Source organism: Prunus persica, chromosome G6 (assembly GCF_000346465.2).
Source record: "Prunus persica cultivar Lovell chromosome G6, Prunus_persica_NCBIv2, whole genome shotgun sequence".
Lineage (NCBI taxonomy): Eukaryota > Viridiplantae > Streptophyta > Magnoliopsida > Rosales > Rosaceae > Prunus > Prunus persica.
The window spans coordinates 11002440-11023987 of NC_034014.1; the positions used below are offsets into that span (position 1 = coordinate 11002440).

General features: G+C 36.3%; 2 protein-coding genes across 2 annotated transcripts; both read left to right on the plus strand.

The window, feature by feature from the left end:
* LOC18773659 (non-cyanogenic beta-glucosidase) lies at nt 1228-2367 on the plus strand. Its single transcript, XM_020565104.1, has 4 exons — nt 1228-1628; nt 1764-1833; nt 1935-1993; nt 2113-2367. The coding sequence occupies exons 1-4, from the start codon at nt 1455-1457 to the stop codon at nt 2299-2301; spliced, it is 492 nt and encodes a 163-aa protein (XP_020420693.1). The 5' UTR covers nt 1228-1454; the 3' UTR covers nt 2302-2367.
* Nucleotides 13586-17098, plus strand: LOC18774013 (beta-glucosidase 12). Its single transcript, XM_020565103.1, has 13 exons — nt 13586-14201; nt 14337-14406; nt 14508-14566; nt 14686-14761; nt 14875-14952; nt 15069-15156; nt 15248-15503; nt 15620-15735; nt 15842-16059; nt 16142-16173; nt 16281-16383; nt 16495-16603; nt 16708-17098. Exons 1-13 carry the CDS (start codon nt 14028-14030, stop codon nt 16877-16879), a joined length of 1551 nt encoding a protein of 516 aa, XP_020420692.1. The 5' UTR covers nt 13586-14027; the 3' UTR covers nt 16880-17098.

The following is a 21548-nucleotide window of genomic DNA, read 5'->3' on the forward strand; positions in this document are numbered from 1 at the left end:
GTCTCCCGGACTAGTTTTGCGCGACGAATTAGGTTTCGTCGCGTTATTCTTTACGTCGCGCAAATATACGTGCGCCGAATACTTTATCGTCGCGCAAATATTTATGCGACGAACAATTGTTTCGTCTCCACACCGTTGGTGCAACGATGGTTTACCCGTCGCACAATTATGCGCGACGAAGGGTTGTACCCCGTCACGCAAAGGCTTTCTTCACGATCTTCGCGCGACGGAAGGTGCACGACGAATTTTTTGTCGCGCTGAAATTAGGGCGACTAAATGAGACTTTGGGCGACGTTTTGTTCTTCGTCGCGCAAAGAGTAAAATGTAGTAGTGTATATTGCTTGGACAAGTCTATGGCTAGCGTAATTGCTAAACTCATCCTCACATATTTCTTGTCAAACTTATTCCCTCATGTTCCACACAATTCTCATAGCGACTTTCTTTTCATCCTCTTTCAAAATAACCTCAAGATCGTTCCACATGAGATAAATATGTAGTAATGACTTTTTGTTTATGCATTTCTTTTTGTGCATTTTAATGTTATTTTTCTTCCCATCATAATTAAGCTCCTTCGTGGGGTTTTTCTTTGGAAGATTCACTATTATACCCAATATAGGAGCCCACATTTAAAAAAAAAACCATATATGAATTGAATTTAGAAACACACACAAAACTCATTTACAACATAACAAAAAGACTTTTAAGTTCTTGTAAATTACAAAACTGTCGTCGATTTTTTAAAACAAGCCCATCGATTTTTTTTGCTTTGTTTATAGAAATTAAATGGTATAAGGTTTATCTATATCATTAGTGCTAAGAATGGGTATATAACTAAATATATCTTTTTCTTTTTCCTATCGTTTTGACCTTTTAAATGAGATTATTGCTGGACATGAAGGACAATTTCATGTAATTATTTGGGTACAAAATTTGATTCTTGACAATGGTCAAACTTTTGAATATCTTTTTCTAACTAGATTCATTTATTCATAAAGATGCTACTAATTCCTTATTACGATATATCCTTTTTGTAGGTACAATTGCGCCGAAGGAAGTGAAAGAATAAATCAACCCAAAGGAAGTGCCTGAAGCCCATTGGTTAATTTGAACAATTGTGTGTCAAATTTGTTCCCACAGTTTGACCCATTGGTTATAAGAGACTAAATCCGACTTAGCGGCTCTACTCACACATGCGCCATTATACATATTACGTGTTTGAATATAACAGTTGAGTTTTGGGGGGAGACAAAAACTCATTCAAATATGGAAGTTTTCATTTCCCTTTGTACCATGACATTCTACGTAGTTGCCCCCTCAAACCCATTCAATGCCCATCTGTGTTTTGTTCTCATTTGCAGCACGTACTTCCTCCTCTATATAAAGGCCATGAAGCATGCCAGCCAGAGCCAACTTATACTTATCAAGATTATTACCAACAAAAAAAACCTCAAGTTATGGCAATGCAATTACGATCTTTTCTCTTAGGCGTGCTGCTACTAATTGGCTTTGCATTCACAAATAGCAAAGCAGATATTAGAGCTCCACCCACGCATTTTGACACCGCTTCTCTCAATAGGAGCAGTTTTCCAGAAGGGTTCATATTTGGCGTAGGTTCTGGATCTTACCAAGTAAGTCCTTTCTTCTTCTAGGCTTTAATTTAATTCGTGTTCTGATTGGTTAGGTTTTTCTTTCAAATTCAGACCAAGCATCGATCCTTGCAAGAATATTGACATCTTCTTCATTGTGTCTCTTGTGTATTTCAGTATGAAGGTGCTGCAAACGAAGGTGGTAGAGGACCAAGCATTTGGGATGCCTTCACCCGCAAATATCCAGGTCTGTCCAATCAAATCATGAATTAGTTAAAATAACAAAATGGTATTACTTTTACTCTTATGCTCTAAATATTTAATTAAATTTTCAATGATTTATTGCAGAAAAGATTAATGATAGCAGTAATGGAGATATCGCTGTTGATCAGTATCACCGCTATAAGGTTCATGACCATTGCACATATTAAATTTTGAAGCATGAAGAAAATTCTGGATATTGAAGATAAGCTCCCAATAATGTTTAGCACTTTCTCATGAAATCATTTTTTGTTATGCACTGTAGGAAGATGTGGGGATTATGAAGAATATGGGGTGGGATGCTTATAGATTCTCTATCTCATGGTCAAGATTATTACCAAGTAAGTTCATCCACATCCTCACATTTGGTTGTGACCAATCGTCATATAAAGTTCAGTTTAAATTGTATCAGTGCACTTATTTCGTTATTTTCTGGTTTTGTTTTAATTATTAGATGGAAAGTTAAGTGGAGGAGTGAACAAGGAAGGAATCAAATATTACAACAATCTCATCAATGAGCTCTTACGCAATGGTGAGTCATCCCACCTCACACGGTCAATAATTTATACAATAACAGCTTCATGCACTCATAAAAAAACTCGTTTTATCAAACTTATAACTCGCTTTTATTGATCATGTTATTTATAGGTCTAACGTCATTTGTGACACTCTTCCATTGGGACCTTCCCTAAACTTTAGAAGACGAATATGGTGGTTTCTTAAGCCCTCATATTGTGTAAGTGAAGAAATTTGTCCTCTGAATCGTATTAATAATTTAATTAATAAATACAATTATGACATTCACATTCTGAAATGTGTATATACAGCAATCATTTTCAAGATTACGCAGAACTTTGTTATAAGGAATTTGGTGATCGAGTAAAGCATTGGAGCACACTGAATGAGCCATATACCTTTAGTAACTTTGGTTATGCAATCGGTTCTCATGCGCCGGGACGATGCTCCACTTGGCAGCAGCTAAACTGCACCGGGGGAGATTCATCTACTGAACCATATTTGGTAACACACCACCTGCTCCTTGCTCATACAGCTGCCGTAAAATTATACAAAAATAAATACCAGGTACAATTCATTAGTTATTTTATTTGTCATAATATTGGATTCTAAGTTGCAACAAGAGAGAAACTGCTTCACTTTTTTGTGACTCTAAAACAAACAAACTATATGTTCTTGTGCAGGCATTTCAAAATGGAGTGATAACGGTGAATTCCTAACTCTGATTTTTTTCCATTTGCAAATATTTGTAGGTGTATTCATCCCACCTGACGTTTTATTCGCCTTAACATTTTGGTCGGGACTGTATATGACTGATTTGGTGGTATTAATTTGTTTTTAGATGGACTTGCTTATTGTCGTCATTTGTAGGGGATACTTTGTCATTTATGAACAAGTCTGTACAGTCGGTAAAATGAGTTAATGGGGAACTTGCTACTAAGCTATTATTCATATGGCAGCACCTTCAATATTAATATAGTATAGAATTGTGATGAAGATTGTGTGTAATTTGTGTAGTCACTGTTGTTCAGGTGTGTATATTGGTACGGCTGAGTATTCCAACGTTGACAGGTGTGTATATTCGTATTTGGTCTGACTGTAATGGGCATATTACAATGCTGTCAGTGACAGAGAGGAGTAATGACTGAAGACTGATTTTGTAATGTAGTCATTGAAAGAAATATAAAACACACAACTTCCTCTATATAAGAGGGTCTAACCTACTCATTCAATTTCATATATATTAGACACGATAGCTGTACTAAAGCTCACCCTATTGTTGGTAACGAAAACGATTCTCCAGATTCAACCTAACGTTAACTGTTTTTCAGGGTGCATGTGTGCATTATCCCCATTTGAAGTTGAAGATGTCAGACGTAATCCCTCCAAACGAGGTTGTTAGTTACCCAGGAGACCAGCCATGGCATGTCCCTTTCCCATCTCCACCTGGAACTCCAAATAACGATCACACGTCATCAAGAAGTGAGGCTGACAACATTGATCCGCTAAAGAAAATAGCTGAAGTGAAGCATCACCTCCAATATTTGTGTACGGCAACGGATTGGTGGGAAACCAAATGCGATATTCATGGCCAGGTGATGGGCAACTTGACGAACAAGCTGAACAAAGCATTTGCTAGAGAAGTTAAGCAAACAATGAAAGCCCAAAGTCGAAGCGCGAAGTTAGCCTCGTTGACGTTACAATTGGAAGAAACAAAGAAAGATGCTGTCCAAAAATTCACTGAATCTGAAAAATTTAACCATGAACTGGTTGAATGTTTTAACAATGGGTTCGAGATGTTCCGGGATTATGCTTCCGTCGTGTCACCTGACTACAAGTGGAGCGAAATAGATGTTGGTGGTGTCTGACAAGTGTAGCTGCATGGATAGTTTCCCAAAAACTATATATAGTTTGGTCTATGGCAATCAGAACAATGAGAAATCATGAAGTACAATGACGCTCCCAGTAATTGCGTAACATTTGCATTTGAAGGAGTTTTACGTACGAGATTACATTTTAGTTAGCCTTCTAGGCCATTTCATTTTGGACACAAACCTTTTTAATTACACTACCAATAGCAGTGCAACAAAGGTACAATACAATACCAATACGAGGGCAACTAAGGTACAATACAATACCAATACGGCGCAACAAAGTCACAATACAATACCAATACGGTGAATATAAAGACAGGACAAAACGTTGTGTAGGAAAGGAAACCAAGTGATGCCAACGTGACTACAATCACAGTTCACAACACCAAATCGAATACAATTTAAATTAAAATAAATAAAAGGTACATCACAAACGAATAGAAATGCTAATGTGTAAGACACATTGGCCAGTGGAACACTGTTAAATAACAGCTGGTTTCCTTTTCACAGGTGGAAGTGTAAGTTCACAAATTTGTACTAATAATAGGCTCTCATTGCAAGGAACTTGTTACCTTGTTCCATATGCTTCACATGACCGTTTAATTGACGGACTTCCATCCCTGCAGCATCACCGAACCTATTCATGAACTTCACAGTTGATGACAACTGAGGTACAAACTGAACAACTGTACAATATGCGCAAATAGACACGTTAGTTCTTGAGAGGGACAGATTGTTTGCATGTATTTCGGTAGTGGCCCTTCACACCACACCTTGAGCATTTTTTTTTGCCGAGAGTCCTCTCCTTTGGAAGGTACTCTTTGCATTTTGCGAAGGACCGGCATAACCTTACAAACAGGAGGAAGGATTTTGACATTGTTCAAATATTCGGGAATAACCCATGTGCCTTTAGGTGGTACAGGATAAATAGATTCAGCATATGCAGCTGCCCATGTAGCTCGTGTATAATAAGAAGAGGCAAAGGAGTAGGGGTTCAAATTCAAGTGTCAACATACCGCAATAGCATGCTTGCACGAGAGTTCCTCCAAGTCAAACTTCCTGCACGTACAACTACGGTTTGCCAAGTGCACCAGACCGTTCAAATCACCATCTAGAACATTATACTCGACATCATTGATTTTGACCACATTCATCCTTGACGCAGCTTCTAACCTCTTCCTTAACTTCTGTTCACCCAAATCAGGGCACAATGTAGAATGACATTTCATTGCTAAATCTCGACGTTGACTAAACCACGTGAGAAGTAAATTTGTGATTTCATCGATCAAGTGTAGGACCGGAAGCATCCTTGCAAAACGAAGAACTGAATTAATGGACTCCACAATATTCGTTGTCATCACATTATAGCGTCGTCCATCACAGTGGGCCCGAGACCACTTCTGAACGCCTGCACGTAGTAGATAAGTTCTCACTCGCTCATTGTTTATCATCGAGAAGTGACGATTGAACTCCGCTAGACGATAAGACTTCGCTGCCCTTACAAAATACCCCAATATCGGATCCCGTTGCTTCAAGTGAAATGAGGCTTTCATATTGCCCTTCAAGTGATAAAAGCAAATACCATGGCTTGCCCCAGGAAAAACTCTACGCAACCCATGTTGTATGCTAACATTGCGATCAGATATGACAACAAGATTCGAGCAATCACCAATTGCACAATGTAATTTTCTCAAAAACCACTCCCATGCTGCATCCGTCTCCAAATCTCCAATCCCAAAGGCAACAGGATATATGTTGCGATTTCCGTCAAATGCGGTCGCAACAAACAAAACACCTTTATACTTGCACTTCAAATGGGTAGCATCAACAGCAATCACGGGCCGCGTTGACGACTTAAATCCTCGTATGCATGCACCAATTGACATAAAAAAATATAAGAAGTGGTCGGCTACATCAGTCTGAATGTATGTCAAAGTTCCCGGATTTGTACGCTCTAATTCATAACAATAGGAAGGGAGAAGGGAATACGACTCTTCTGCAGACCCTCTCATTGTTTTGAAAGCTAACTCTCGGCTTCTCCAAGCTGTAGAGTAGCTTATGCTGACACCAAATTTTTTTTTCACATCTGTCTTTATATCAGCTGCAATATAAATGCTGCGCGAATCCTGAAATCTCCATTTAACACAGTCAGACACCAATTCGGCCGTAGCTTGAGGATGGTGACTACTTACAAACCTCAGATCACATTCATGAAGTGGATCGTATTTAACAACCTTAAACTCATGTAATCCAACTTTATATGCCCGAAGTTTCCAAGGGCAAGGCACCTGCCAACAGCGAACACAAAATCGACGCTTCCCAGATTGGACTGTTCTGAACCGAAAGTGGCCTCTAATTGCTGCTAAACTGATGGTTTTTAAAAGGGCAATCTTATTTGGATAAACTCGGCCAACCTTCAAATTTGCTTCCCAATTTGTGCACGAAAGGCCTCCACCATAACCAATATATTCCACACTCTCACCATGCTTCGAATCAACCCAAATTGTATGCATTTCACTCGAACTTGATTGCCGGGGAGGTTCAGATTGCACCTGTCTACACTGCACAGTGGAGGGTTCTGCATTGCTGTCCTCAGGAGGATGCATAATTGGTGCAGAGTACGGTTCCTCTTCATTGCTAGGTTGATACAAATCAGCAACTATGTTTTCACCGCTTTCAAAATGAACTTCTTCAACCCAATCACTCCAATTAAAACTATTCCCACCATTTTCAGTTTCATTGTGCGAAATTACCACATTTCTTCGTTCCACAACAAAGGTAGCAGGAGCATTGCTACTCTCAACGCTTACAATGCCATTGCACCCTTCAATACCATGACCTTCGATATTTTTCAAGCTTGCTACTAAAGGGGTTACTTTAGAGGCCATAACATCTGTGTTGTACTTGAGAAAATACTGAACATCATCATTGTCTTCAACCATTATGTGCTTACTGACAGATGCGGATACAGGAACTGAATACTTCAATGTGACACTATATTTCGTGGGCTCTGCATCTATGATCTTATAAATGCATTCAACAAGTTCGGAAAACGTTACGTTCCGTGACACTATTATGCCTTTAGCCTCCCCACCTTCATAACTCTCAATGTTATCCTTCTTAACCCAACTTCCATTGTAGCATACCAAAATTCCAACTGTATCCATTTATGCAAATAACATAAATAATTACTACACCGATTCATAACACTAAAAAATAAAAAATAGATGAATAAAAACATGCACAACAGTCATTCCACTACACATATCATCTTCTAAATCCTCAAATCTTCAAACCCAAATTGTAGCTGCTTCAACAAGTAACTTTTATTCCTTTTTGTTTTTTCTCTGATTTTGTACATATCTGTGGGTTCCAAGTTATTAACAAACTAACATACACATACAATGGCAGAAATATGAACCCTCTAACCCTCCAAGGCTTTTGCACAAATGTAAACACCTTCAACAAAAGGATCAGGTTGTGATAGAAAACGTATAATGTAGTACAAGCTCAATTACCAAATTCGAAACCAAAACACACAAACTATACTTCTTATTACCAAAACAAACCCAGAATGCCAATAAATTCCCCACATTAGCATCTAAATTGAGCCTAACACTAGCCGTATTTACAAATTTTTAGGCCAGACAAAGTTAACATATGATTTTTCTGTGTGCTGTTATTTTCACCATTATCAAACACATTGCACCACATTATACACGCATTCAGTCAATTTTAAACAAAATTCAAGTTCACCAGACAGATCCCACTGCAGATAATATCACAAACTATGAATTTCAACATATCATAACTCCTTCAAACTGAAAATTTAAGCTTTTATCTCTCTGTGGTGAAAAGGGGCTGAACGATTTCATAATACACATACACTACCAAACCAATATCACAACTCACATCCGTTCACAACGACACCGGAAGTCGCCACTTTCCCTTCTCTGTGGACTCGCAGCAGTCACCTCGATCTGGAGGTCAACAATGGAGGCCGTGCCTTCCGGCTTCGCTGCGCCCAAGCTAGGGTCCCAAATTTGAGGACATCTGGGTTATGACGATGGATGGGTTGCGAACTAGATTGCTCAGTGGGAACATGTCTCGCAACCTGGAGTTCCCCCAATTTTTGCCAACCTTCCAACACAGAGGAGAGAGAGTTTTAGGAGTTCAGACAAGTTCCCTTTCAGAAAAGGGGTGGCAAAGGGTTGCTACATGTGCTTTTATATGGAGGGCAGTTTGGTCATTTCACGTTCACAAGTGATTTATCAGAACACAATTTGTAACCTGATCATTTCAGAACACCACTTGTGAAAACTGATTATATCAGCATATTTCCCAAAACTTTTTGGGTTTTCTGATTTTTGAATTTTTTTAAATTTTAAAAAAAAAAAAAAAAAAAAACCTCGAAGGCCACAACAAAAGAGACAACAAACAAAGACGCAAAACGCAAAGCAAAACAAAAATAAAAGGGCCAAGAACAGGATGACCAGTCAACCATAATGAGTAGATGTACACATTGACTAGTCAATCTTAACATAAATAACACATATCAGCATTGAGATGTTTTTCTGCTGTTGTTAATCTTGATCAGTATAAGTTTGCTCTGGCTGGGTGGCATGTTGCATGGCCTTTGTAGAGAGGAAGTACGTGCTGCGCATGAGAATAGGAAGCAATGACGACATAAATTTCTTTGCAAAACACACGTGCATGCAATTAGAAGGGTGAAAGGGAAAGTTTCATATTTGAATGAATAGTCAAACATGGAATGCGTCAAATTTTGAAAAGAATTTGACGGACGATTTGTTTTATTGACACTGTAGCTTGTTCAAAACGATTTGCCTTCATGTACAGTATTCTATAAAAGGAATGTACAGCTATTACGAGAAGAAAAAGTCTAGCAAAAGAAAACATCCTCAAGAAATGTATACCATTTTAACCCTGTACTTAATAGAAAAGTTGATAAAATTGACGGTAGACCATTTGTTCTAACGAAACTAAAGTTAAAAGACCACGGAAACCATTTTGTAAATTAAGGTACTCAAATGCAAATTGCGTCTAAATTTGAGGACTAATAAAACGATTAACCATTTAATTCTTCCCATAATAAGCTTTCGTTCAAGGTATTTTTTTTATTGACTCGGCTGTGAATATAATTTATTCCTTGAAATAGAGTGATATTTTGAAGAGCAAAGAAGAACGTGGGGAATTAATGATAATTTTCAGATGCTATTGCTTGGACAAGTCTATGGCTAGCGTAATTGCTAAACTCATCCTCACATATTTCTTGTCAAACTTATGCCTTTACTGTTCCACACAATTCAAATAGCAACTTTCTTTTCATCCTCTTTCAAAATAACCTCAAAATCGTTTCACATGAGATAAATATGTAGTAATGACTTTTTGTTTAAACTTTTCTTCCTGTGCATTTTAATGTTATTTTTCTTCCCATCATAAGCTCTTTCGTGGGGTTTTTCTCTGGGAGATTCACTATTATACCAATACAGGAGCCCACATTTTTATAAAAAAAAACTCTGTAAAAAATGGACTTTAGAAACACACTCAAAGCTCATTTATAACATATCAAAGAGGTTTTTAACTTCTTGTAAATTACAAAACTGTTATTGATTTTTTAAAACAAGCCCAAGCTCAAAACCTCATAAACACAAAACACTGAATAGGACAGCAAAGTAATTTAATAATCAAAATTAAATTCAATAGGGCCAGCTGCCATTTTTTGAGTTTTTTTTTTTTGGTTTGTTTATAGAAATTAAATGGTGTAAGTTTATCTATATCATTAGTGCTAAGAATGAGTATATGACTTAGTATCTCTTTGTCTTTTTCCTATCGTTTTGACCTTTTAAATGAGATTATTGCTGGGCATGAAGGACAATTTCATGTAATTATTTGGGTACAAAATTTGAAAGTTTTGAAAAATTTGATTCTTGACAATGGTCAAACTTTTGAATATATTTTTCTAATCAGATTCATTTATTTATAAATATGCAACTAATTCCTTATTACGATATATTCTTTTTGTAGGCACAATTACGCGGAAGGAAGTGCCTGAAGCCCAATTATATCCACTTCAATCCGTCAAATCATCGAAAAGGATAAGAACATCCCGGTTTATCCAAAAGATAAATATCTTAAAAACATTAGATCATCTAAGTTTATTCAAAAGATAAATATCTTAAAAAGATAATATCGTCCAAATTTATCCAAAAGATAAATATATTCTTTTATCCATTTAAAATACGGGTCTTCTCAATTTGTCATATGCTGGGCATGCATTCAAAGAACAAACAGCCACAAACAATCACATACAAAATCAACCCCATATTTTGGTCACCTGGAAACCCACCATTTGGGAAAAACTGAGGGTCATCATCTGACCATGCAATCCATTAAGCAAATATGATTTTTAGAAAGAAATCAATCACAAGCTCTAGAAATCCTAGGTCACATGGGATAAGGTTTTGCATAACTATTTGTATGTAGGTGTGCTTGAATCAAGGGATAAGGTTTTGCATTTCAAGGAAGCCGTATTTACATACAAGTCACATGAAGACCTGAAAACACCTCATTCGGTTGGAAGTGGGCTTTGAGGACTAGTGATATAGGATATATCTTTGGATTGTAATGAGTTTCTTTTGGAAATTGTTACATTGATCTTTTATTAATGATAATATATATTATTTTTTGCACAACAATTTCTCATTGGAAATATTTTTTATATTTCTTTTGCAAAATATTTGTATATTCCGACGGCTTTTGACTCATGATAGTCGCTATAAATGTAGTCGGAAAAATATTTTTTTCGACACACTTCCATGTCAGAACTGCACAATTCCGACAAATTATATTTATCACAAATAGTAATCTAGGGTCGGAAATACTATTTTCGACCAATAGTCATTGGTTGAAAATATAGCACATACGTATTTGCGACCATATTGATGGTTGGAAATGAATTTGTATAGTTCTTTTGAAAATCCATTTCCGACAGAAATATAAGCAATATCGACGAAACATGGGCGTTGGAAATAAATTATTTCCGATGGACTGGTTGGAAAAAAAGTATTTCCAACGGGCGTTTTTTCCGACGACTATCAATGGCAAATTGCAGTCGAAAAAGGGTATTTTCGACGGCAGAAGGCCTTTTTCGACCACAAACCACCCTCACTAAAGGCATTCTATTTTGTAGTGTCTATGGAACTTAAATTTCTTGAATTAAGTTCTCAATTTGTACTCACATCAAAGAAGAACGCCAACATCTGTTTTGTAGATTGCGTATACAGAGTTATTTTGAGGTGAATCACTAGCATAGTAACCAGCATAGTAATTTAGTCCAAGAAAGTCAAATAAACCAATTAGCGACCTAGATTGTTCTTTAGTGAATTTTGATAATTTTCTTCCAACAAGTGATCGCATGCTTTGCGGATAGTCGCCACTGATCAATGGCTCCGCAAACCTTAAAAAACACGGACATTTCAAGCGTTAACTTGGTATTATCTGGTGTATTACTCTCCAATAACTGGTAAATATTAAATTCATAAGTAACTTCTTAATATACTTACCATCCAAACATGAAATCCAAAGATTGAATCACAGCATTTTTATTTTGTATTACTTCTGAAAGGGGCACGAACCAGTGTGACACCAATGTTAACCCTATAACTCCTCTTTGAGATGCTTGCACAATAATATCAAGTTTAGGTTATTTAGAGCCACAAAATGGTAAAACACACCCCACCCTATTGTATCTTAATTAGTACTACTTACTCATATAGATATTTATTTTTGTGGAATTTTGCAACAACTGCATGAACCAGAAGTAGGTGATGTGTCACCAAATATGCTCTGGCTGGCATGTTGCATGGCCTTTATATAGAGGAAGTACGGCTGCGCATGAGAGTAGTAAGCAATGATGAAATAAATTTCTTTGTAAACCATACGTGCATGCAATTAGAAGGTTACAAAGGGAAAGTTTCATATTTCAATGAATAGTCAAACATGGAATAGTAGCTGCTATTTCCTAATTAACCACATGGGTCAAATTTTGAAAAGAATTTGACGGACCATTTGTTTTGTTGACATTTTAAACCCAAAATTTTTGTGCATAATATGTGATTTTTTTTTTTTTTTAACGAACTAAATTTTTTAGTGTTATTAAGTTTTTTGAATACAAGACGCATGGTCTAAACTACAAAGATTGGGGGTTTTTCACACACACACACATACACTATTAAGATGTCATGGATTTGAATCTAAGATCATTGATCTGCAAATCAAAATCTTTTTTAACCAAGCTGGACCCGTTGGCTTAATTTTACTTGAATTCTACATCAGAATGCCATCTACAATTGGTTGGGTTTTCAAAAATTTAAAGACTTTGTACCCAATTATTATATAATGCTACTTTTTGTTGACAATTGCTATGAGAATTGGTGTGAAGGATGAGTTTGACAATAGATATGCTTACTTATTTGGATCGGAGTAAACACGAATGGGACGATTGGCCTTCATGTACATCTATAAAAGGAATGTACAGCTATTACGAGAAGAAAAAGTCTAGCAAAAGAATATAATTTATTTCTTGAAACAGAGTGATATTTTGAAGAGCAAAGAAGAACGTAGAGAATTAATGATAATTTTCATATGCTATTGCTTGGACAAGTCTATGGCTAGCGTAATTGCTAAACTCATCCTCACATATTTCTTGTCAAACTTATGCCTTCACTGTTCCACACAATTCTCATAGCGACTTTCTTTTCATCCTCTTTCAAAATAACCTCAAGATCGTTTCACATGAGATAAATATGTAGTAATGACTTTTTGTTTATGCGTTTCTTTTTTTGCATTTTAATGTTATTTTTCTTCCCATCATAATTAAGCTCCTTCGTGGGTTTTTCTTTGGGAGATTCACTATTATACCAATATAGGGGCCCAAATTTTATATAAAAAAAAAACCATATATGAATTGAATTTAGAAACGCACACAAAGCTCATTTACAACATAACACAAAGGCTTTAAACTTCCTGTAAATTACAAAACTGTCGTGGATTTTTTCAAACAAGCCCATCGATTTTTTTGGTTTGTTTATAGAAATTAAATGGTGTAAGGTTTATCTATATCATTAGTGCTAAGAATGGATATATGACTAAATATCTCTTTTTCTTTTTCCTATCGTTTTGACCTTTTAAATGAGATTATTGCTGGACATGAAGGACAATTTCATGTAATTATTTGGGTACAAAATTTGATTCTTGACAATGGTCAAACTTTTGAATATATTTTTCTAACTAGATTCATTTATTTATAAAGATGCTACTAATTCCTTATTACGATATATCCTTTTTGTAGGTACAATTACGCCGAAGGAAGTGAAAGAATAAATCAACCCAAAGGAAGTGCCTGAAGCCCATTGGTTAATTTGAACAATTGTGTGTCAAATTTGTTTCCACAGTTTGACCCATTGGTTATAAGAGACTAAATCCGACTTAGCGGCTCTACTCACACATGCGCCATTATACATATTACGTGTTTGAATATAACAGTTGAGTTTTGGGGGGAGACAAAAACTCATTCAAATATGGAAGTTTTCATTTCCCTTTGTACCATGACATTCTACGTAGTTGCCCCCTCAAACCCATTCAATGCCCATCTGTGTTTTGTTCTCATTTGCAGCACGTACTTCCTCCTCTATATAAAGGCCATGAAGCATGCCAGCCAGAGCCAACTTATACTTATCAAGATTATTACCAACAAAAAAAACCTCAAGTTATGGCAATGCAATTACGATCTTTTCTCTTAGGCGTGCTGCTACTAATTGGCTTTGCATTCACAAATAGCAAAGCAGATATTAGAGCTCCACCCACGCATTTTGACACCGCTTCTCTCAATAGGAGCAGTTTTCCAGAAGGGTTCATATTTGGCGTAGGTTCTGGATCTTACCAAGTAAGTCCTTTCTTCTTCTAGGCTTTAATTTAATTCGTGTTCTGATTGGTTAGGTTTTTCTTTCAAATTCAGACCAAGCATCGATCCTTGCAAGAATATTGACATCTTCTTCATTGTGTCTCTTGTGTATTTCAGTATGAAGGTGCTGCAAACGAAGGTGGTAGAGGACCAAGCATTTGGGATACCTTCACCCACAAATATCCAGGTCTGTCCAATCAAATCATGAATTAGTTAAAATAACAAAATGGTATTACTTTTACTCTTATGCTCTAAATATTCAATTAAATTTTCAATGATTTATTGCAGAAAAGATTAATGATAGCAGTAATGGAGATATCGCTGTTGATCAGTATCACCGCTATAAGGTTCATGACCATTGCACATATTAAATTTTGAAGCATGAAGAAAATTCTGGATATTGAAGATAAGCTCCCGATAATGTTTAACACTTTCTCATGAAATCATTTTTTGTTATGCACTGTAGGAAGATGTGGGGATTATGAAGAATATGGGGTGGGATGCTTATAGATTTTCTATCTCGTGGTCAAGATTATTACCAAGTAAGTTCCTCCACATCCTCACATTTGGTTGTGACGAATCGTCATATAAAGTTCAGTTTAAATTGTATCAGTGCACTTATTTCGTTATTTTCTGGTTTTGTTTTAATTATTAGATGGAAAGTTAAGTGGAGGAGTGAACAAGGAAGGAATCAAATATTACAACAATCTCATCAATGAGCTCTTACGCAATGGTGAGTCATCCCACCTCACATGATCAATAATTTATACAATAACAGCTTCATGCACTCATAAAAAAACTCGTTTTATCAAACTTATAACTCGCTTTTATTGTTCATGCTATTTATAGGTCTAACGCCATTTGTGACACTCTTTCATTGGGACCTTCCCCAAACTTTAGAAGACGAATATGGTGGTTTCTTAAGCCCTCATATTGTGTAAGTGAAGAAATTTGTCCTCTGAATCGTATTAATAATTTAATTAATAAATACAATTATGACATTCACATTCTGAAATGTGTATATACAGCAATCATTTTCAAGATTACGCAGAACTTTGTTATAAGGAATTTGGTGATCGAGTAAAGCATTGGAGCACACTGAATGAGCCATATACCTTTAGTAACTTTGGTTATGCAATCGGGTCTCATGCGCCGGGACGATGCTCCACTTGGCAGCAGCTAAACTGCACCGGGGGAGATTCATCTACTGAACCATATTTGGTAACACACCACCTGCTCCTTGCTCATACAGCTGCCGTAAAATTGTACAAAAATAAATACCAGGTACAATTCATTAGTTATTTTATTTGTCATAATATTGGATTCTAAGTTGCAACAAGAGAGAAACTACTTCACTTTTTTGTGACTCTAAAACAAACAAACTATATGTTCTTGTGCAGGCATCTCAAAATGGAGTGATAGGGATAACACTGGTGTCACATTGGTTTGAGCCCCTATCAGAAGAAAAAGAAAATAAAAATGCAGCATTACGAGCTTTGGATTTTATGTTCGGATGGCAAGTGTATTTTGAATTTACTTTTGAATATAATATTTACTCCTTGCTAGAGAGCAATATATAATATAATGTCAAGTTAATGCTTGAAATTTTTACATTCTTGTAGGTTTGTTGAACCATTGACAAGTGGTGACTATCCTCAAAGCATGCGATCTCTTGTCGGAAGCCGATTACCAAAATTCACGAAAGAACAATCCAAGTTGCTAATTGGTTCATTTGATTTTCTTGGACTAAATTACTATGCTGGTTACTATGCAAGCGATGCACCTCAAAATAACTCTGTATACGCAAGCTACACAACAGATGCTGGAGTTAATCTTTCATGTGAGTAAAAATTCAGAATTTAATTCATGCAATTTAAGTTTATAGACTAATTAGATTCTGATATTCATATACGTTGTGGCAGCTGAGCGTAACGGGGTCCCCATCGGTTCAAAGGTACACATCAAATTACTAGATTATGCATTTATGATTTTGACCATTAATCATTTTGCACTTACAAATGTGATTCCGAAAATTCTAAATATCTTCAAATTTGGGTGTAGGGTGCTTCGGAATGGCTAAATGTTTATCCACAAGGAATTCAAGATCTTTTACTCTACACAAAGAAAAAGTATCACAATCCAGTCATTTACATTACTGAAAATGGTAATTATTTCTAGCCTTGAGTAATTGCATGATCAATGTTTCACGTATTTTTGGTGTAAAACACACACAAGTAGTACAAAGTCTCTAAATTTAAAATGTATTATATTGTAGGTGTCGATGAGTTCAATGATCCGAAATTATCACTTGCCGAAGCCCTTAATGATACCCATAGAATTGACTACTACAATCGCCACCTTCATTATGTTCAAAGTTCTATTGAGTAAGTGTATTAACAAATTCATTTAGAATATATATATGGTCTAGCTTTAGATTTTGAGTTATTGATTCATATTATTGACATAAATATATTTAATTTCTTTTTAGCAATGGTGTCAAAGTGAAGGGATTCTTTCCGTGGACGTTGCTAGACAACTTTGAATGGAGTTCGGGATACAGTGTTCGATTTGGTATTACCTATGTGGATTACAACGATAGGCTTAAGAGGCACCCAAAACTCTCGGCACACTGGTTCAAAAGTTTCCTCAAGCCGTATTGAAAACTTCAGATCATATTCGTCATTCAATATTTGTAATTAATTCAATAATGTGAATTTTATGTATGTACAATAATTCTAGAGATTCCAAATTTATGTACATACAAAATTTGGATTCCAAATTTGTGTCCATACAATAATTTCAATTTTAGTACTTGTATAAGATTAAATTTCCATTAAAACTCGTGTAAAATTAAACATTAATTTTTAATCCTTTGATGACTGTCAACATACACATAATTATGAAACTCATTTGTTTGTAGTTCTTTGACTGATTGTTCCTAATTTTCATCTATTTGTTTAAATTCCACTGTACTTTGACCATTATACCACAGTGACGAAAAAAATTTGAAATTTAGTGGCCCATTATTTAGAGGCTACAATATGGCTCATTGTTTAGTGGCTACATCAGTTTCAATTTTTCACCTTAAAGAAAAATTTAAGAGAAATGTCACCTTCATTTTTTAAAATTCATGATTTATCATCTCACCTTAATGTCATCCAATTTTTCATCCATTCTCAAGGGTATTTTAGTCTTTCCAATATGTAAATCCTCTGTGAAGCTCCTTTTTCGAACAAAATGCACCACCGGTGACTCCAAGCAATCCCCCGCCCACCTTAAAATCCATTCCCCCCTTCCCTCTTCAAAGGCCCTTCTTCCATTCCCCCTTTCCTCTTCCCATTCCTCATTCTCTCTCTCCATGATGGAACACCTACCCTCCACACACAAATTCCCTCAGCCCACCCAAAACAAAGTTGATTTGCTCTCTACAAAAACCAAAGACTGAATAACCTCACAAAATCAAAATAGTTCTAAGTATTTATCTCCGAAGTCCATGTAAGCATTCAAAATAAAGCTGAGAGATAGAATATAGAAGTGATCAACGGTAACATCCCATTCCGAAATTTAATTGAATTTACAAAATTCTAAAGTGAAAGGACGACTTTAACCTTAGGGTTCCTAGGTAGTTTAGATTTGAATTTTTACTCATGGCTCATGTTGGCAATTTTCTTGGTTCCTTTACGTAGTGCTCGAGCTCACGAGTTTGTAGGCACGTGGTGGGCCCAAATCGGAGTCGAAATGAAGAAGTTATGGTCTACAGAAGTGTAGTGGCACAACCGTAATTTTAACAAAGTTAAATTATAAAAAGCTGGACGGACAACTCGTTCTCTCTCACTTCTCTCCTCTCTCTCTCTCTCTCTCTCTCCTAGTGATGCCGTCACTTTGACTTCCGTTTCTAAAGTGGTTGGTACCAAAAGAATCGTCTCTACCTAACCCATGTCATTTTCCAGCTCGAAAACCCAAGGATTGAGGGCTGGAATGACGAGAATTAACGGTGGCTTCGAAGCTTTTTCCAGTCATCATTTCCATCGATCGAGGTAGAAATCTTCATCTACTCTTTGTGCTCTATCTATTTATATATGTGGTTGGGATCAATTTTGGAGTTTTGAAAATTAATCAAAACACGCATATTGAGCCGATGGTTTTGGCTGTTTTCACCCACTTTCGACCAAGTTTTGGCCAGAGTCCAAGACCAAAAGTTGCTCCCTTTGTTAGTCTGAACGTGTTGGTATAGGTATTGGCCAGTGGTTTGAAGATATTCCGTCGTCGAAAAATCTTAAAAGACATCCACCGTTGCTCGCAACGACTGGCGGCACATGGGCCACTATGTGGCGGCCTATTCCATCTTAAAATGTTTTCCACGTCATTCCGAGTACGACGATCTGATCGGATTTGAATTTAGTTACCGTTTGACTATCGAACGAATATTGTGCCTATTGTGTGATATCCGGGTTCGATAGGTTCGGACTGTTAGATTGCTTCCAATTTCAGTTATGTTGTTCCCTGTATCTCTAGGATTGTGTAGTAACTTATGAGTCAAGAATTGGAGTCCCAGATACTCTGAGTCAATGATTCTAGGTTTAGGCGAACCAATCATCGTCCGATCATGTGATTGGCTTAGATCCAACCGGTCGATCGAGACCAACCTTTTCGGACTTGTTTAGTAGATTTTTTGGACCTATAGAAACTTTCGGATCAAAAATAAGAGGTCATGGACCCTGCAACCCTAATTGACCTAGATGGTGGGCCTTGCTGGCCCGATCGAGACCAGGAAAAATGAAGAACTCGCTACACTAAGTTCTTGAAAAGTAAAATTCTAAGTCTAGGAAAAGAAAAGTGCGAGACGAAAAATAGGTTTGTCTGTCTGATGTTGTGTGTCTTTCCTTTGTTTGGTGAGGTTAATATAGGGCATTCGTCATCCCATGGGCTAGCCATTGAATGGCCAAAGGTCAACTCTTTTAAAACTTCTTTCCTTCCTAAATCTGTAGGATTGCATTGATTGAAATATTATGACATGCTTGATTCTTCCTTACTTTGGAACATTCAGAGTTATTATCAAACTCCTTGATTTCTTTCCTTGTGAGGCCTCCGTCACGTGCACATAATCCTCCGCAAATGTGATGTTTACTTATGCTACTATTTGTGCCCCGCAAATAGACACTCCTTTACTATATTGGGCGTGGAAAGTCCAATACAAACTCTATTTGCGGGGCACAAATAGTAGCGAAAGTAAACATCACACTTGAAACATCGTTTCTGAAATAGTAATCCCAACAAGACTCGGCCAAAAGTATAGTACTACTAGTGGCAAGGAAAAATGGGTCAAGAGATTACAATGGCCAAACCTAATGAGAAAGGAGAAATATATTGAAACAAGAAATCAAACAGAATTTGAAGTTGAACGTTGTGTTTCACAAAACTAAAACAAGAATGTAATTTTTTTTTGGTAACATCCATTTTTCCGCACCAATGTACACTACATAGTGTTTTGATACAAAATAGAATACTATTTTAATCGGGTGATGGCATTTGTTGTTTGGTTTTTTTAAAATTTATTTTTAATAACCAAAATAGTGTTTTGATATAGAGTAAAAAAATGATGATATTATAATTTTTAAATCTGTTTTGTTTTGTTTTTGTGTTTTTTTTCTTTTCAGAATCTTTAGATTAGATCTAAGGGTGGTTGACCACAATTTTCTTGAACCATAGGGTCCAGGAGAACAGGACTCATATTAAACATTATTCCATCAAATAACTTAAAATGTTCATATCTTTCTTAATTACAATTACCTGTATGAGCAAAATAAATATGGAACTAACTAGGTTGGATTGGAATCTCACAAGCAAATCCATCATTTGATCCAATCATGTAATTTTTTAAAATTAGGTATCCAAGATAATCAATCACAAATTTAGCAACATAACACAACAAAAAGCTATTAAAAAAAATATAAAAAATTGATCTGGTGCTGATTACTAAAATTTGAAGATTTTCCTAGTATTGAGAGAAAGAATGTTTAACCTTAAATTTTAGTTGTGAAGAGAGAAGAAAAGCTTACCAGAAGAGGAGGTGTGGGGTGTGGTCAAAACCCTAACTTTTGGGGGAAAGGGAAATGCTTCGAACTGATAGATGAAATCACACAATTGTCGACTTAAACTTCCGTCTGAGTGTCTGGGCTTGAGAAATTCTGTGAGCTAGCTTGAGAATCGTCAAATGGAAGAATGATTCTCATTGTGAATCGTAATGGTTGAGCATCTGAGGGTCTTAGCAAGAATGGGGCAGTGATGGAGGAGAGAGAAGAAAGAGAGTTTCAAAGGGACTAAAGGAGAGTTTTGTTCAGGAGATGAATTTTTAGGGTATAGTTTCAGAGTGAGTGAAAAAATTGAGAAGGAGTTAGAAGAATTGGGGCTAGAGTTTGAGAGGGAGCTGAAGTTTCAGAGAGAGTTTGCGAGGGAGAGTAAAAATTTTGGGTTAGGGCATTGACTCAAACTTTAGGCATCATAGGTATATTACCAAAAACTGACCCTCTTAAAAATAAAATAAAAACTAATCACTTTAGGCATCTATATTTATGTAGATGATGCTAATGGGGAATAAAGGCATCGTCATAAATAAACAAAAATGCGCGCTGATGTCTTTATACTTGTTTAGTATTGTTATTTATGACATTGATGACTAATCTATTAATAGGATTGATTTCCCTCTTTACCGATGCCTATGTAGTGTTGCTGTAAGTGAAATTTGACTTAGTGTCACAACCTCTCAAAAACACCTTCCCTAAAGCGACGGCTCTAAGGAGAATGAAGGGTCCATTTACCCAAAATTCCTATGTTAGAAAAGGACAGATGGAAACAGAAGAATATCAGAGAATAAGACAAAACTTCGTAAGGACCCAGCTGGAATCACACATGAGTTGGCGATCCTTATGATTTACTGAAGATGAGTAGTCATACACATACAAGATGACTAGCCATAACCTAATGCATTCTAAAGAATGTAATGTGAGAATTACCTTTGGCAATGCATGAGAAATATAAAGCATGTGTTCAGTCAAGTACAAAAAAAGCACCCCTTATCAAACTACATGGATTACAAAAGAAGATGCCAAGGAGTATTCCCAATATCTGATTACAAAATGTACTACCCTTGTTGAATACAAAATATGCCTTCATTAGCTAGGTCCAAAATGAACTCCCCCTTAATCACGAAGGCATTAAACTTACTTGAAATGGCATTGAGGGTGTGAAGGTGATAGTGCGTGAATAGTTGAGATGCACCACACCATGCCTTTGTAGGAAGAGCATCTAACATGTAAGATCTCTCAGCAA